We start from the raw sequence: 19,814 nt of genomic DNA on the forward strand, positions 1-19,814 counted from the left end.
TGTAAAGGACTTATGGCGGTTACTTAATCCCACGACCCGAAAGTACTCTTGTCGATCTGCGAGACATAAGACACTATCCAGAATAGATTATGTCTTTGCATCACAGAGACTATTTGATAATTATGAAGTGGAAATGATACCCATATCACTGTTATTTACTCCTTAAAGGTACATTTGGTATACTATCCTCCCGAGCCCCAAGATGGCGATTTAACTCGTTGCTGCTTAACAACAAGGAATTCATTACACAACTCAAAGAAGCTCTTATAGTATTCCAACGGGAGAATGCAAACTCGGTGCAAGACCCCAGAATAATATGGATGTCGGTAAAGGGAATGATCAAAGACTTCACGGATAGCTTTTCCTCCAAAATGCGCAAGAATCAAAGCACAAAACTGGATGAGCTGGAAACGCTTTACTCAACGTTATTTAATTCTCTGAAATACAACAACTCAACTCGACTAGAAAATCAAGTTAACGTACTAAAAATAGAGATCAATGCCATATACAGACAACAATCGGAAATACAAATACGCAGCACAAGACAACAGCAGTACTCCCATGGTTCCAAACCCAGCCACCTATTAGCCATGCGATTAAGAATTAATGCAACATTTGCAGATATAACTACCATTAGAGCACAACAAGTACTTGTAACAGATCCTGTAAAAATAAACGATACATTCAAAGTATTCTACTCCGATTTATATAAATCAGAAATGACCTTCGATCAAAACAAAATGGACACATTTCTTAATCAAATTATTCTCCCTAAACTTTCAGAGGATGACGCTAAACAGTTAGAAATACCGATCACACTAGAGGAACTCAAGAAGGCCATAACCGCAATGAAAAGTGGTAAGGCTCCAGGAAGAGACGGTTTCCCATCAGAAATGTACCTTTCTTGTTGGGACATAATTGGCCCCTTATTACTAAATATGATCTTATACTCAGTCAAGGAGGGGAACTTCCATAAAATTGACAATATTGCACTCATAACAGTCCTCCTTAAAAAAGACAAAGACCCCAACGAGTGCGGTAGTTATAGACCTGTAAGCCTCCTCGGAACAGATATCAAACTGTACTCTAAGGTATTAGCCATCAGATTACAAAAGCATATGACGTCTTTAGTTCACCCGGACCAAACTGGCTTCATAGGAGGCCGCCTGATCACTGAGAACATAAGACGTATACTGCACGTACTTGATGCCGACAAGGAGGACACCATACCTAAGGCGATGCTGTCCCTGGATGCTATGAAGGCCTTTGACAGGCTGGAATGGTCGTATCTGTGGGCAGTGCTAGAAAGGATGGGGTTAGGAAAAGGATTCATCGATATGATTAAAGTATTATACAAAGACCCATCGGCCATGATTACAACAGGCACAATCATCTCTGAAATATTTCCGGTATCACGCTCTGCCAGACAGGGTTGTCCTCTTAGTCCCGGACTGTTCAATCTATCATTAGAGCCTTTAGCACAATATATAAGACAATCCCAATCCATAGAACCTATCGTAATCAAGGGCACACAACAAAAAATTTGTTTATATGCGGACGATGTAATATTGTTCATGAAAAACCCCAACACCACATTGCCTCATCTGCTCAAGTTGATTGAGGACTTTGGTGATTTATCGGGATTTAAGATAAATTGGCCGAAGTCGGCTTTCCTTCCACTTAACACCCCTGCAAAAAAAGATACAACCCTCCCAGGACAGATACCGATGGTAAAACATTTCAGATGCTTGGGAGTGGAAATATTCCCTACCATAAGACAAACGGTGAAGCACAACTACACAAAAATCCAAAACAAAATCAAAGACGACCTTGATAGATGGGCAAAACTTAAGAACACAGTACAAGCACGGATATCAATAGTTAAGATGGATGTACTACCTAAAATCAACTTCTTCTGTTCAATGCTACCGTTACCCCCTCCAGAGGGTTACTGGAAAAGATTACACTCCTCCACATACAAATTTATTTGGAATAACAAACCACCACGTATAAAAAGATCCACCGCACAGAGAAATAAAGCAGATGGTGGCATGGCATTTCCAGATTTTTTCCTATATTTTAAGGCGTACTCATTAAGTCCATTGACAACATGGTTTGACTCCCAAGCATTAGCATCTTGGAGAAAAATAGAAGAAAACATAGTAGCCCCACATAGACTGAAGGACATAGCATACACTAAACTACCAATCAAGCACTGTGAACGAAAATTTGGCCCCATAATTACTCATGCGATCCGGATATGGCGTGAATCACAAAAAAAAAATCCTAACCCACAAGAATGGCACAATCATACTCCCTTATTCAATAACAATGCTCTCTTAATTGGAAAACGACCTATAAGATTCCCTATATGGGAAGAGCAAGGCATACACTCATTAGGGGATGTTTTTAACAAACAGGGTTTTTGTAGTGATAAAGAAATACGCAAAAAATTTAATCTCACCAAGTCCACATGGCTTTTTCACAAACAGTTAGAGCTATGTTTGAAGTCTCACGGTGTTCCATTAGACAGACCAATTGAACACCACAGATACCACAAATTCTTCTACTCAAGAGAGACATCGAGAGGTTTTGTTTCAGAATTTTATCATCAATTACTAACGTCCTCGTATGAAACCCTCCAACTTGACTCTGTCTGGAGGAGGGATATACCAGACCTGGAAAATGACTTTGATTGGCAAGGAGCCTGGGCAAATGTCCGACTTACATCAAGGAACCCGGATCATCAACAAATCAATCTTAACTATATTCACAGGACATACTTGACTCCTATAAGACTGTGCCGAATGGGGCTCAAACAAGATTCCAAATGCACCCAATGTACAAATGGGGACGAAGGGACATTTATGCACATGTATTGGGACTGCTCACCAGTTAAGGCATTCTGGAAAGATGTGACCCAACAAATATCAAAACTCGTATCTTGGAATATACCTGTACACCCCTCGGTATTGCTGTTGAATGATGTTTTTGAGTTTGCAGTGAATCCACAGCTAAAGAGATTGGTTTTATCGGGTATCACAGTAGCCAAAAAGCTGATCGCATCACGCTGGTTTCAACCGGAAAAAATGTGCCGTAAAGTTTGGTTTCTTACATATCTCGATGTAATTTACCATGAAATATCTACAGCAAGAATTCTGGGTCTCAATGAATCCAAAATGTCAATGTGGTTAGAAGTGGTGGAGAGAATAAAAGCTAGCTTATAATGGTAGTGTCTGGTTAGGTGCGAGGGATAGTGGAGGTACTTCTCAAGGTGGGGTCCGGAAGGGGGGGGTTCGAGCTGAGCATATGTGTGTAGGTTTTTTTTTTTTAGATAACAGGTATTATGGGTATATCTTATATAAAACAACTAACCAAAAGGTGATCTTATTGGATGTGCCCTGACAATTAATGCTTGTATATCTTATCGTGTGTTGTCATGTTTGTTTATATGTTTGTTTAAAAAATAATAAAAAAAAAAAAAAAAAAAAAAAAAAGAGTGACACGTTCAGCCGAACGCACAATTGGAGGGGGGCTTCCCACCCTCCAGAACATTTATAACAAGCGGTGCAAGGGGAAGGCTAAGAGAATTATTAAGGACTCGAGCCACCCGAACAACTGCCTCTTTGAACTGCTGCGGTCAGGCAAGCGATACCGGAGTCTTAAGGCGAGCACAGAAAGACTCAGAAGAAGCTTCTATCCCCAGGCCATCAGGCTGCTAAACGAACAATAATCGCTAAACGAACAATAATCACTATGCAACAACCATCAAATGCACACAGCACACACACCCACACGCACACACTCACTCAAACAAACAACACACTGCAGCACCCACTCTCCACACTTTAGATCACACAAACACACTTACACTTTATATTTATTGATAAAGGATTTGCACTACAACTCGTACACCTACTGTGAATTGTACCTAAATTGCACCTCGTCCCATTTCTCCATTTCTGCCTTGCACTATATAGTATTGTATATTAGTACACTGCACAGTATTGTATATTGTATGGTAACTATGTCTATTCTGCATCGAACATTGTACATATGTCTAAACTGAACACTGTGACCTCATTTTTTTTACTTCTAATTTTACTATGTTATTTTATTTCATACTTATCTTGTCTTGCACAGTCTCTGGAGCGCAACAGTAAGAAGCATTTTGTATAAAAGTATTCTGTACTTCTGTATGACAACTATTAAAGAAACTTGAAACTTGAATCAATCAAACCGAGTACACGCCCCGAAGACCCGCCTCAAACCGAGTACAAGCCCCGAAACCCCGCCCAGACGCCCAGGGCTTGCGGCTCTGCAGATATCCCCTACTCCTCTGTGGCTGCTCGCTGCGGACTGTGCCTTTAAGACGCTATAGTAAGGGTGGTGGTTCCAATGGCGACGCCTGACGCTCAGGAAGCGGACTAAAAAAACCACCAAGATTCCCGTAGATTCGATACCGATTGTTGTCCCCCATGTTACAAACGTGTTAATACGAATGCACACATTTTTTTAATTGTGGATATTTGAGTGAATATAATGCTGGATGGTTGCACTCATGAAGTTCACCAGGGATATCTGCAGGCTCTTGGGACTCGGGAGCGGTAAGAAACTTTACTTTTCTCTTCAACTTTGAAAAACTTTCATCCCGGTCCACACAAAAAGTCACAATGATTCCGCATAATAATAATAACCAATAATGCAGGCTGGAAAATAATTGTTGTGCTATTGTTTTGTTGTTACTCGCTACTCCGTTAGGTTTCCGTTGATTGTTGCGTTCAAAGTGAATTGAAACAATGAAACACTTGGTGATCGATCGGCTACAATGTTGCACTGTTTGTTTGTTTGTTTGTTTATTAACACAGTTAAACAGAAGTAAAAACGATACACAATAAGTTATAACGATTGTGAAGGAGAAGTTAGAAGCCTAGAGAGGCTTACCAAGAACTTCCCCTGTTTTTATAAACTAAAACTTGTACAAAAATATGCATAGAAATATCCACCCTCCCTGCTGACCGCTGCTCTTCGAGGTGTTGGCACAAGACAGGCGAACTAATCATTAGTTTAACACACACCAGCGTGTATCTAAAACAACCTTTTTCAAAGTTTGAAAAAGTTTATTGTCAACATCATAAGAGAGCCAGTGTCTGTTGTTTTTCTTTTACAGGACATATCCTGTAAATTTTCCAATCCAATTTTCCTGATGCATTGAAAACGGGGGGGACCCTGATGTAAACAAGACGAAAGTCTTTCTCTGGTCTGCATCACCTTAACAATTGTGTGTATTGAGCTGTACTACTACTGTACCCATTCTGCAATCTGTTAATAAAGTTTTCAATCAATCAATCTGTATCTTAACACTGACATGGAAGAATGTATTATGAGGAATGTCTCCGCTATGATGTACCCGGCTATTCAAGTTTCAAGTTTTGTTTTATTTGTCACTCGCATGATAAGGCACATGTACTACATTACAGTGAAATGATTGGTTCTGTATATGAGCCCCATGAGATTGTGCTGCATACAGTAAAACAAAGTTAAAAGAATAAAGACCAAACACTATACAAAAATATACAAACGTACAAAATGAAGTGGAATGAACCCAAATGCAAGAATGAGGTAGGGAGGATTGATTGATTGAAAACTTTATTAACAGATTGCAGAATGGGTACAATACAGTATGGCTCAATACATACAATTGTTAAGGGGATGCAGACCAGAGAAAGACTTTCGTCTTGTTTACATCAGGGTCCCCCCCCATTTTCAATTCATCATAAATGTATGTATGTATGTAAATGCACTGATGTAGTGCAAATCTTTAGTGATACATAGATTAAATATGGTGTGTAGAGTTAAAAAGTGTTCCCCAACTATATGCATCAGCCGGTTTGCAAAAGGCCTACCCACATAATATAATGGGATTAGGCTATTTGAGAATATTACAGATGGGTATTTTTCCCCCTACGCCACCACAACACGGGTAATCTCGGGCTATTTGTATGTTCTGTGTGGCTCTTTTGTGGAGACGAGGTTAGCGACTTAAGTGAGTCAACTAAAGACTACTTAAGTCAAGTATTTACACCACTTCAATGGCTGCAGTGCATTCACATCACTTTTCAACCACGTGTTGCTTTTGATATTGATGACAGTGCTGTATGGTAACAAGTGTTGTGACAACAAGTGTATCTAACGGGTCATCACAGCTTCTTTGCGTGGCACACACGGACAGCGGTTGGGCTTGGTATGTAGGCTAATTGCTACGCTTTCTCTCTCATTATGTAAACCAGCCCCATCAGTAAACCTGGGGAGTTGTCACAAGCATGTATTCTGCATGGCTACTCTATTATTCTTGTACACATGTAGCCTATCTCTTACGTATATCACACATTTATCATAAGTATGTAAAATAATAGATTTATTCTTATATATATATATATATATATATATATATATATATATATATATATATATGTAACGGTTGTGACAACGTCACCTCAAACTTTGATGCCCCGAGGGAGTTTCGAACCCGGGTCTCCCACGCCGCATGCAACAGCACAGACCGCTATACCAAGAGGTGAATTCACTTCTTTGTACCGTGTCCGTGTCTATGTGTCTTTTGAGGATGAGAGAGTGAGTTTAACCCATAGCACCGCTACTCACCCCAGCCCTTCTTGACTGCGCTTCACGATACCATCCTGGCACCGCTACTCACCCCAGCCCTTCTTGACTGCGCTTCACGATACCATCCTGGCACCGCTACTCACCCCAGCCCTTCTTGACTGCGCTTCACGATACCATCCTGGCACCGCTACTCACCCCAGCCCTTCTTGACTGCGCTTCACGATACCATCCTGGCACCGCTACTCACCCCAGCCCTTCTTGACTGCGCTTCACGATACCATCCTGGCACCGCTACTCACCCCAGCCCTTCTTGACTGCGCTTCACGATACCATCCGTTACATATATATCTCCACACCTGTCTGTACATATAACCCTTTTTACATAGCCTACCTGTAGATTCTATATCTGTACATATCCCTTACCTACTCGTACTAGTTACTCTGCTGGCCAGTATGACTACATAGTGTCTTTATATCTGTATCACTGTACATATTGATACTACAACTGTACACATCTGATTAGCACTATTACTCAGTAGTACTAATATGTCTTATTATACCCAGTTGAATCACCTGTACATTGTATATTACTATTGCACTTTACTGTTACATTTGCACTCTGGTTGGATGCCAAGCTTCTTTTCGTTGTACAGTACTTGTGCTGTATGATGACAATACATTTTAATCTAATATGTAGGCCTGTGTAGGAATTCTGCACCTAAACGTGTCTCTACCTGTTTGTTTCTGCTTCTTTTGTTATCTGTTCTTTTAATATTCCTATTTGCTTTTGTACAGCCTCCAGCTATTACCAATACAATGCCCCCCCCCCCCGAAGAATAATACACTACTGTATGTTCAACGCTAAGTGAGGTCAGCCAGGCTAAACCTGTCTAACCTGAGGGTCGGAACCCCTTTCAATTCCCCCGGAAATGAAAATTCCTTGTCTATCGGAAATAGTAACTAATTAAAAAAAAAAAAAAAGGAAAAGCCACTGGGCATAACAAAAAATATTGTTTGGTTCCTGTTGGTTGTCAGTTGGGTAGGTAGGGAATTTATTTTATTAAATTTTTTATTAAATTTTTTCCCACGGCGACTATGGATAGGGAATTTCTTTATTTAATTAAAATGTTCACAACAACATGGATGCATGTACTCTGCCAGCATGTTTAATATCCATAATACTAAAGGTTTGACTAAGATTTGTATGAAACTTTATTGTAATTAAAAAAAACAATTTTTTTTTTTTTAAATAAATTGGGTCGCACCTAAATCGGCAGGGTCGGTCGGCAACCGGAACCAAACCATTATTTTTGTTAGGCCCTGCCAACGGCTTCTGGCCTGTATACAGAAACCCCAGTTAGTGCGCAACCTGCCTATATTTATCTTTGAGCAGTTTGATTTCCTGCCCGGGGGGATGGAAGTATTATTTATGCAATAGGTACAAGATGGAATTGCTGTGACGTGCTAACCGGTTTTTGATTGTGAACACACGTCCATGTGTTTTGGATACTGTTGTTGTAGCCCTTCTTGTTGGAGGCCAACATCAGCCTAAAATAACAGGAGTAGGGCCGTATTGCAGATTAGTAACACAATCTGATAATAACTAGAAGAGCCATGTGTAACGCATTAGAAGCCAGATCAGAATGACTTGATTTTCTGCATCTTTGGTATGTAGACGACACATAGTGGTTGTCTCTAATGGTAATGGATATGGATTAGGGTATACTATATCTCTTATCATTTTTGTCCAATGAAACAAAATGTCTAAATTTAGCCTATACTGTTCATTAAGGGCCCGCGTCCACCTAGCGCATATTTCTCCGTGAAACATGCTGGGAGTGCGCCGGCAGAGCTGGCTTGACGCGCATGACAGAAAGAAATCTACAGCCATGCCGCGGTTTTGCACATATTATAGCATATTTGAATAACTTTATTGTATATTAATTATATATATAGTTATTGCCTGACACCACAGTTCGCCCTTTGCTTTTTATTAGCTTTTTAGTAGTGTATTCGTGTAGTTATTATTATTAGTTTTGTCGCGAATCTCAATGGTCTGTGGGAGACAGCCAGACAGGCAGGCAGCTCCGGTGTCAGGTTACAAACAGAGTGGTAGATGACTGGCTGTGATTGGTTGTTTGAATATGCGCTCAGCGCATCGCTCTGAAAGTTCAGAAAGTTTCAACTTTCGTCCGCACAAAAACGCTGAGAAAAGACGCCGAGGGCAGCGCACTTCCTAGAGGCGGCCGCATGCGCTCCCTCCCCATTGTAATACATTGAAAACAGACGCGTGCGGTCCTAAATATGCGCTAGGTGGACGCGGGCCCTAAAGGAACACGCCAACATTATGGGAAATGCGCTTACCGTCTTCTCCAGAAGATGGATAGCAATTTCCTCTCTTGTGTTCAGCAGAAAGGCTATCCGGCTGCAAGCTAGCCTAGCTTAGCACAAACAAATGGAAGCGGATACAGACCACTAGCCTAGCTTAAAACACCGGAAGAGAGGTGCTTTTGGCTACCAGCTAGGCCGGCTGGTCTGTATATTAGTTTATTCATTTGTGCTAAGCTTGCAGGCGGATAGTTTTCTACTGAGAGGAGATTGGTATCTATCATCTTGTCTGACTGGAGAAGACGGTAAGCGCATTTCCCCTAATGTTGGCGTGTTCCTTTAATGAATAGTATAGGCTAAATTTAGACATTTAGTTTTGAGTCATTGGACAAAAATTATAGAGATGTACCCTAATCCATATCCAATTAACCATTACCATGCTTCTACATACCAAAGATTCAATACCATATTTACTGATCGGCCCACTTAAAGTGTAGTCCTGACTTAGTATCAACACTCAATAAGTGTTATTATCGTTGTAGTGTTCAAGTTCTGTCTGTATGGTGCTTCCTCCTTGTGGCAGTTCTGCTTTATGCTTCTCTCCCTAAATGTGTTGTGCCATGTTGAGTAGTGGTGTTTACAAGGTAGCCTAATTCTTAGAATGCTTGGTGTCTGCTGCCTTTGCCCAGACTGGAATCCTTTCACAGACACTGTATCTCACAGCCCTGTCCCTGTCCCTGCTCCATGAGGGGGCTTAAAGGAACATGCCAACATTATGGAAATGTGCTTATCGTCTTCTCCAACGTCAGACGAGAAGATGGATACCAATTTCCTCTGTCTGCGTTCAGTAGAAAGCTTTACAGCTGCAAGCTAGCCAAATGAATGGAAGCGGATACGGACCATTAGTCTAGCTGTTGGCCAAAAACACATCTCCCGAAATTCTAAGCTAGGCTAGTGGTCTGTATCCTCTTCCATTAATTTGTGCTAAGCTAGGCTAGCTTGCAGCCGGATAGCTTTCCACTGATTGCAGAGAGAAATCGGTATCCATCTTATTGTCTGACTCCGCATTTCCCCATAATGTTGTTGTGTTCCTTTAATTATACACAGTTATTAGCCAGGTTATGTCACTGTACAAAATGTGTCTCATTTCACCACCGGTTCGTGGAAAGATCAGTGTTCACAATCACTCACATTCTTGGGATACAATATAGGCTTACCTGTATGTAAGTGAAACACCGGCGCCATCTCCTATTGGATTTCCCATTAATCCTTTCACTACCACACAAGAAGGTTAACCCTTTCACTACAGAAGGTTAACCTTTCACTACCACACTACAGAAGGTTAACGCTAGTGTGGTAATGAAAGGTTAACCTTCTGTAGTGTCAGTGTGGTAGTGAGATTGTTAACACTTTGTTGTGTGGTAGTGAAAGGGTTAACCCTTTGTAGTGTGGCAGTGAAAGGGTTAACCTGCTGTAGTGTGGTAGTGAAAGGTTAACCTTCTGTAGTGTGGTAATTAGGGCTGACCTTCAAAGTTTTTTTTGGCAATCGAAGCTTCGGGGCCGAGCTTCGATTTTAATTCGAAGCTTCGAAAAAAAAATTTTTTTTTTCTTCTTTTTTTTTCCTATTTTATTTTATTTTTTATCTTATGTTGTGGGACTTGTACAGCACTTTCATAAACTTTGTTGTTTTTAAATGTGCTCTATAAATAAAGTGGGTTTGATTAATTAATTAAGTAGCCCCTTTCGTGACTGAGCCAACAAGGTTTCACTCGGCTGTGTGATTTAATTCAAGGTGGATCGCTGTTGTCGTTTGAACAACTTCAGATTTCATGGGAACTACCAATCCCCCAAATCGAGAATGTTTAAGATGAATGAAGTAAGATTTTGATTATTTGAAATATGGCCTGTGTAGACTAAACTATGCACAGAATTATGTGAGTCTACAAGGTCCGGATTCTACATGGTCCGGCAATGTAGACCTTGTAGACTCCACTACAGACCAATTATCAGTGAATGTTCATGCATTTTTAAGAAGGGCAACTTCCACAAAAAAACAAAGAACTCACCAAAACATCTCAGTAGCACCTTATCTAAATTTTATTTCCTATTTTGTTTATTCATCCCAGTATCTTTCTTTCTTATGTGTGGAATTCTACAAGGCATGTAGGTGTATATGTATTTGAGGATGATATCCTTCAAACAGGCAATAGTGATGATATAATTTGGGCAGTGCTGAGCTGGGTTACTTTCCTCCAGTGTATTTGTCCCCCGGCCCCACCCAATGGCCCCATGCGCGCACACACACACACACACACACACACACACACACACACACACACACACACACACACACACACACACACACACACACACACACACACACACACACACACACACACACACACACACACTTACATTTAGTCATTTAGCTGACGCTTTTATCCAAAGCGACTTACAAATTCTGTACGACAAGACAGCAAGAAGGGTACAACTCTTATCAGCTGAGTAACAATGTTTATCAAAGTGTTGCGTGTTACAGTGTAGGTTAGTTTATTAGGACAAGTGCATGACAGTAAGGTTAGTCACGGTTAGATTTTCTTTTTTTTTTCTTTTTTTTTTAATCATTTCAGATAATGGTTGAAGAAGTGAGTCTTTAGTCGACGGCGAAAGATTGGACGGGATTCGGCTGTCCTAACTGGGATGGGTAGTTCTCACACACACACACACGCACACGCACACGCACACGCACACGCACACACACAAAGCGGCTGTCTTAAATACTAAAAATACTAAATACTAAAAAAAAATCGAAGTTAAAAAAAAAAAAAAAAATCAATTTTTTTTTCAATTTTTTTTTACTTCGATTTTTTTTTTATGTTCGAAGCTTGTGCCATCGAACGAAGCTTCGAAGCTTCGAAGTATTTAAGACAGCCGTAATGACAGGTTAACTCTCTGTAGTGTGGTAGTGAGGTTTAACCCTTTGTAGTGTGGTAGTGAAAGGGTTAACCTTTTTGTAGTGTGGCAGTGAAAGGTTAACCTTCTGTTAACCTTCTGTAATGTGGTAGTGAAAGGTTAACCTTCTGTAGTGTGGTAGTGAAAGGGTTAACCCTTTGTAGTGTGGCAGTGAAAGGGTTAACCTTTTGTAGTGTGGTAGTGAATAGGGATGGGAATTGATAGGATTTTATCGATACGATTCCATTATCGATTCTGCTTATCGATTCGATTCTTTATCGATACCCTTATCGATACCTGCTCAATTTATAATTTACATAAATAAATTGGAAATGCAACAGAACTACATTTACATTTAGTCATTTAGCTGACGCTTTTATCCAAAGCGACTTACAAGTTCTGTACGACAAGCCATCAGGAAGGGCACAACTCTATCAGCTGAGCAACAATGTTCATCAAAGTGTTGAGTGCTACAGTGTAGGTTAGTTTATTAGGACAAGTGCATGACAGTACGGTTAGTTAGGGTTAGATATATATTTTTTTATTCAGATAATGGTTGAAGAAGTGCGTCTTTAGTCGACGGCGAAAGATTGGACGTGATTCGGCTGTCCTAACTGGGGTGGGTAGTTCATTCCACCATTGTGGGGCAAGGACTGAGAATAGGCGACTTCTCTTTGATGACCCTCCCGGAGCTTGGATAGGAGTAGGTCTGAGGCGGCCAGAAGATGCAGAGCGTAGGGGTCTAAGCTGGTTAGAATAACAACATGCAACTTGACATTTCTGATTGTCATTTATTGTTGAGCCCCCATGTCAGAAAAATACAAAAACTGTAAAAAATAAAACATTAACTATAGCCTACACTTAAATAAAATAATGTATTTGAGATTCTCTTAAAATGTATTTATTTTTTTATTCTTAAACTAATTTAATCTATTAAATAACAGGTCGTTATTCCTCCGACTTCTGTCACACACACACACACACACACACACACGCACAGAGACAGAGCTCCCTCCCCGGGCCCCTGTCCTATAGTATTGGCTTGTGTTGCTACACGGACACATTTGTATGTTGCACCACCATGGCTTACAGTGTAGACTTGTACACAAACACTGCGGCTCTTATTATATGTGAACTAAAGAGTACAAGGTTTACACAACAGCCCCCACCTGCTGCTTTATTGTATTTGTACCTGTACTATCCGCTGTCAGCTGTTTATCTCTCTTTGTGAGCTTGATTAAATAGCGTTAGCTCACGTTAAATAGAGTTAGCTCCGCGGCTAATTTTAGCTCACCCTGACCTAAATCAATGGCTAGGTTCTAAAGCATTCAAGTAGTTTTCACTGCACATAGAAGTAGCCAAACAGCGGGAGCATTTCGGGAGCATATTACCAAAATCCAGGCAATTTCGAGCCCTTAAGGAATCAAATAAGTCTGCCATGGCTACATGCTAACGCTAACGTTGTTTTGAAAACCTGGCAGCGATAAGGGAATCGAAAGTCACGGGAGGCACACGGTTCCAGGCATCGGCCAATTAGGAACCGGTTCCCAACGGGAACCGGTTTTCGATTCCCATCCCTAGTAGTGAAAGGGTTAACCTTCTGTAGTGTAACTGTTAAACTTCTGTAGTGTGGTAGTGAAAGGTTACCAATTCTGTACTTCTGTATGACAACTAATAAAGAAACTTGACTTCTGTAGTGTGGTAGTGAAAGGGTTAACCTTCTGTAGTGTGGCAGTGAAAGGGTTAACCTTCTGTAGTGTGGCAGTGAAATGTTAACCTTCTGTAGTGTGGTAGTGAAAGGGTTAACCTTCTGTAGTGTGGTAGTGAAAGGTTAACCCTTTGTAGTGCGGTGAAAGGGTTAACGGTCGATCTCCTTGCAGGTACTGTGCGATGAGGGTATCGCATATTGCTCCTAAAAATAGCCTGTGCGAATAGAAAAAAATATTTGGGGGCACCCTTGCGTTGCGAGTACTGATTTCAACCCTTTCATTCGCATTTCACTCCTAAATTAATTCAGAACCTGGGTGACCATACCCTGAATCTGAATTAGATTATTCGTTCTACTACTTACTAGGGATGCACGATAATTATCGGGCCGATAATTATCGGGCCGATATCAGCAATTATGACGTCATCCCGATAAACCCGATAACGTTATTAATAGCTCCGATAATATAATATATCTTTTGGTAAAAAAAAATTCCGTGTGGGTGAATTGGAATGAAGTGCGTTTGTTTTGACTGTAGGCTCATCCCGTTTTGCCAGTACTGTGGTAGGACTGACAGCGTGTGGTTTAGGAACAGGGCGTTTACACAAATCCAGCGCTCCCTTTCTTGGCTGTGACGTAGCCACGTAAGTTTCTGAATCGGCGCGGACGTTAAAACAAAGATTGCCGCGTCGGTACTCGGAATTTCAGAGGAAAAAGTTTGCTTGCTATTTGTAATAAATGCAATGCAGAAGTTCCACAAGGAGGGAAAAGGGCAACAACTTGTAATACATCCAGCCTGACGGGTCACCTGCGGCATCACCACCGCTACGACGGTGTGTTATTGTGTTAACTTAGAAGCCTACGACGACGCGAGGAGCTAAGCAAAGCTAGCCCCTTCCATGGCTGTTATGCAACCCTCGGTTGAACGCAGTCACTTATTGCTCCGTAGTAGCCAGGTTAATTTGCACCACCAAGGACTGCTTAAAAGCTAGCGGCTTGAGCCCTTGGGTCATTTCTGTCAAACTTCTTTAATTTAGCAAACGACTCGTAGCTGGCTTTGGATTCACAGCAGCTTCTAGCTTCTAGCTTCTAGCGTCGTAGGCTTTTAACGCCATCATAGCGGTGGTGATGCCGCAGGTGACTTGTTGTGGTGGTGATGTGTCCACTCAAAGCCTTTTTTTCAAGGCTCCGCTTTGAAAAAAGAACAAAAAGCTTTGAGCGTCTTAGGCTGGATGTATTACAAGTTGTTGACGGATTGTGAATTTTCATTTGGAAAAATAAATATAGTCACTTTATCAGTCAAAACTGTTGTCTTGGCTTTTGTTTCTGTTGTCTGGTTAGGTCACATTTAAGTTGGTGTTAAGTTATTGTCCTGGGAAGTCTTTTTATGTATTATTATTGTATTGTGATATGTTTTGTTTCATGTTGAAATTTTTTTTGATAAAAAATATATATATATACATTAATTTTTTTTATAATACAATAAATATCGGTTATCGTCTTGAGGAGCATAAAGTTATCGGTATCGGTGTCAAAAAATCAATATCGTGCATCCCTACTACTTACATGTAACGTTAAGCTAACGTGTTGTCCAGTCCACATGTTCAAACTTTGAAAACAACATTTCAGTAGCGTACCATGGGGTTTCAGTCAAGCGAACTGCACAACCCCCGCCCCCCCACGCTACTGCATCAACGTTATGATTAACAAAGGCATTCGTTGGGCGGTCAGGTGGCGTAGCGGAGATTGCGTTCGTCACCAACCCCAGAGACGCTGGATTCGCCTGTTCGAATCCAGCTCACAGCTCCGGGGTTGTCACCAGCTTGGCTGGCCGTTCACACTAATACAATTGGCAGTATTAGAGTAGAGGGTGGGAGAAGCTGGCGGGGTGGGTCCGGGTCGTTGTAAACAGCGACTCCTACAGTTCGGTCGGGGCGCCTGCTAAGCGCGGATAGGATCTAAGGGCGGTAGTGTGATCCTTCCACACGTTACACGCTCTCAGGGACCGAAACTAAAGCCCGCCGCCCGCCAGGGGCGGTCTGTTTTTACCTTTGGCGCATGACACTTAGAGGGCTGCCCGCTGTGTGGCGTGTAGACGTGTAGTTCATAACGATACTCTTGTGCGAGTACAGATTATAGCCGCTCGTCTTTTTTTTCTCCGCCGCGAGATCGTTAAAAAACTACAAGTCCCACATTGCACTCAAGTCAACGGTCCAATCACAGTAGAGTGACGTGACTGGTTTCACGAGAAAGAAAGCAAATGACTAATCGGAAGCTCTCATTTGGCTTGTTTACTTCCGTCTGCTCTAGTCTATATCGGACCTCCATGAGCTAACGTTACTGTTTAAACAATGACCCAGTCAACTATTCACTTTTAGTTTAATACATGACGAGGCATTGTCTAACGGTATCTAGCTGGCTAGCTACTGATAGCTGCTGATATCAACAAATGCTCCAGCAATAGTCGACTCGAGTGCTCCATTCCCTCGTTAGCTAGCTTAGCTAGCTCACGTTAGATCCATCTGTCCCAGTAAACTAAACTGTCTTAACGTTATCTACCGGGCTAGCAGTAGCTACAGATAGCTCCTGATATCAATGTCTTATAACATTGATTGAATGCGTATTCTAGCTGAGGGCATGTTGAATGTGATTTGACAAAAGAACCGTAACGTTAAATAGGGTCCAGCTGCATCGCCGGAGAATCCTTGCATGCTGAATGTAGGGTCTAGCTGAATATAGGGTCTAGCTGCAGGGCCGGAGAATCCTTGCTGGAGCTGGAGGCTACTCAAGTATACATACAGACAGTGGAGCTGTTTGCAGATAGCAAGCATTTTGACTTATTGCGTGGTGGCGATGTCTTGCAGATAATACAACTACAAGTATGATTATATAATATATATTTTATTTAAAAATTTTTTTTTATATAAAATATATATTTTTTTAATCAAAATTTTTTTGGCAGGTAAGAAATATGCTTGGCGGGTAGACTCTTCCCATCTACCCGCCACTGGCCGGTGAGTCAAAAAGTTAATTTCGCTCCCTGCACGCTCTGTGAGAGTCCGCGCTGCCAGGTGAAAAGAAGCGGTTGATTGGCTAGACGTGTGTCGGAGGAAGCACGTGATAGCCTCCACTCTCCCAGACAGACTGTGGGGGGTAAGTGCACAGCGACCAGGAAGGGGATTGGGAATTGGCATAATGACTAACATTGGGATGGGAGAAAATCTGAGGAAAAAGGAGGGGGAAAAAGATAAAAAAAAGAAAAAACAAAGTCATTTGTTTTGTGGCATTAACGTTACATAGTTACACGTTCAATAACATCAGCATATTTACCCGACCATAGCAAGCATTGGTCTCTTCATATCTCTCAGTTCCTTCCTTTTGCTCAGAGAGCCCGTACTGAATTGTACCCATTCTGCAATCGGTTAAAGGGGACATGCATTGCTATTCCTTTCACTATTTTGGCAACTTTACACAATTCCTGTGAGTCTATGGAATAGGGCTGGGCGATATGACGATATTATATAAATATCGGGTACAGTTCATTAACGATACACTTTTTAAACGTATCGTGGATATCGTGATGTTTTGCCCAAGAGGCTTGTGTTGCGTCAATCTGGTCCACACGTTGACACTTTTGAACAGCGCCGCCCCACACACACACTACTGCATCAAAAGTTACTACTTATGATAACAAAGGCATTCGTTTTGTGGCATTAACGTTATATAGTTACACTTTCAATAACATCAGCGTATTTACATAGCAACGACCGAGGTCGACCTAGATATAGCAAGCATTAGCCGTTCATATCTCAGCCCGTGCTGACTCCGTTGTGCCCATTCTGCGGTCTGTTAATAACGTTTTCAATCAGACAGATGTATGGAAATGCTTTTATTATAACATCCGTTGCAGTAAAATCATTATGCCTCCAGTCGTTTAGTCATTCTGCAGAGCTAAAAGGTAAAAGTCGGCCGCGGCAAGCTACCGCTGCCATTGTTGTTTTCATTGAGCTCTCCAATAGCGGAAGTAAAAAATTAATACGCGCTTGCCGATTGGTGCTAAGAACAGCAGGGCGGGTGCAAGCGATGTGACGTAATTGGCAGACGCGACTGTCAATCAAAATGATTCTGTTTGCCGACTGAATGAATATAAACGTTATTAACAGATTGCAGCATAGGTACAATACAGTACAGCTCAATACAACAACAGTCAACAGTGGACTGGAGGATGCAGACCAGAGAAAGACTTTCGTCTTGTTTACATCAGGGTCCCCCATTTTCAATTCATCATATTTCGTATCTAAATCATATAATATCTCATTGCTAAATATATGCAATATATAATCTAATAATCCAATAATCTAAATCTAATATATAATATAAAAATGCTAAATGCATGGGTATTTTATTTTGTCTTTAATGTTAGCTTGCAAACTCAAATACTGTCTTGGTAAGCCTCATAATGAATTGTTTGGGGGAAAAAAAGAAAAACATCGTGATGCGTATCGTGTATCGCCGAAAGGTCAGAAAATATCGTGATATCATATTTAGGCCATATCGCCCAGCCCTACTATGGAACATATCTGTTAGGGATGCCCCGATCGATCGGCCACCGATCGTTATCGGCCGATACTCAGTATAAATATGCAATCTGTGAATTCCGATAATGAGGCATATTCGCCGATAGCGGAAACCGATCAAGCGAAGCTCTCACTCGCTGTCTGTCTCAGACACACACAACCTGCAAACTGCCGCTGCTCCTCCTCCCTAGCCCCGCCCGCCCCCGTGTAGAGTTTGTAAACACTTGGACTGAGAGGCGGCTCCTCTGCTCGAGTCTGTAGTGCAGACCTGCGCTAACGTTAGCTACCTAGCTATCGTTACTGTTTAAACAAAATTACCCAGTCAACTATTCACGTTTAGTAGGCATTGTCTAACGGTATTTAGCCGGCTAGCTACCGATAGCTCCTGATATCAACAAATGATCCAGAAAATCTAGTAGTCCATGTTCATACCTCCGTTAGCTTGCGTTAGCTTGCGTTAGCTGACGTTAGTTTACTGTTCAAAACGAAATGTCCCATTGAACTAAAGTTGTCTTAACGTCATCTAGCCGGCTAGCAGTAGCTACAGATAGCTCTTGATATCAATGTCTTATAACATTGATTTAATGCGTATTCGAGCTGAGGGCTTGCTGAATGTGAAATGACCAAAGCACAGTAAGTTACCAATAGGGTCCCACTGCAGCGCCGGAGAATACTTTTTGGAGCTGGAGGCTACTAGAGTACACACAGACAGTGGAGCTGTTTGCAGATAGCGAGCATTTTGACTTAAACGTGGTGGCGATGTCTCGCAGATAATACAAGTACAAGTCTAATTATATAATATATATATTTTATAAATTTTTTTTTTTTTTTTTTTTATATAAAATAATTTTTAATTTCTTTTTAATCAAAAACAATCGGTATCGGATCGGTATCGGCCGATATGGCTCACGACGATCGGTGATCGGTATCGGTGGCAAAAAACGTGATCGGGGCATCCCTAATATCTGTAAAGTATCTTTTTTTTTAATTCATTATTTTATATTTACATTTTTCAACTTCAAGATTCCAAGCTGTTTGGGCTGGGCTCCGCCCATAAGCGCTTTGAGTGACAGTCGCCCACAGTCTGCGACTGGCAGACAGAGAGAGAGGTAGAAAGATTGAGGGGGATACTAATAAATTTCGCCGCGGGGGGCATAATCCCACGGGACAATGCATTGGTAACTTGTTTCAAATGACAATATATATCGCTGTGAATATTATTGCACGGATCGGAATATGGGCGTGTGCGTGGGAGTCAAAGATATTTTGACTGATATGAGAGTTATCCCAGGGAGAAGACCCTCCACGCTCGCCGGTTAGGTTGTGTGTAAAATGCGTGTGTGTTTCCCCGTGCGCCAGTCAGGTTGTGTGTAAACGCCGGTCAGGTTGTGTGTAAAATGCGTGTGTTTCCTAGGGCTGTCTTAAATACTTCGAAGCTTCGAAGCTTCGTTCGATGGCACAAGCTTCGAACATTAAAAAAAATATCGAAGTTTAAAAAAAAAAGCAAAAAAAAAGTTCAATTTTTTTTTTTACTTCGATGTGTGTGTGTGTTAACTACCCATCCCAGTTAGGACAGCCGAATCCCGTCCAATCTTTCGCCATCGACTAAAGACTCACTTCTTCAA

General features: G+C 41.4%; 1 protein-coding gene across 1 annotated transcript in view; it reads left to right on the plus strand.

Moving 5' to 3' along the window:
• The first annotated feature begins 4,456 nt into the window (after positions 1 to 4,456).
• LOC311234361 (uncharacterized protein) overlaps positions 4,457 to 19,814 on the plus strand; it is a 134,051-nt gene continuing 118,693 nt past the window's right edge. Inside the window, exon 1 of the mRNA XM_084321515.1 lies at positions 4,457 to 4,607. Within this exon, the coding sequence (XP_084177641.1) occupies positions 4,550 to 4,607 (58 nt within the window). The 5' untranslated portion in view covers positions 4,457 to 4,549. The remainder of the gene's footprint in view (positions 4,608 to 19,814) is intronic.

This window comes from Notolepis coatsorum (genome assembly GCF_963971535.1).
Source record: "Notolepis coatsorum genome assembly, chromosome: 9".
Taxonomy (NCBI): domain Eukaryota; kingdom Metazoa; phylum Chordata; class Actinopteri; order Aulopiformes; family Paralepididae; genus Notolepis; species Notolepis coatsorum.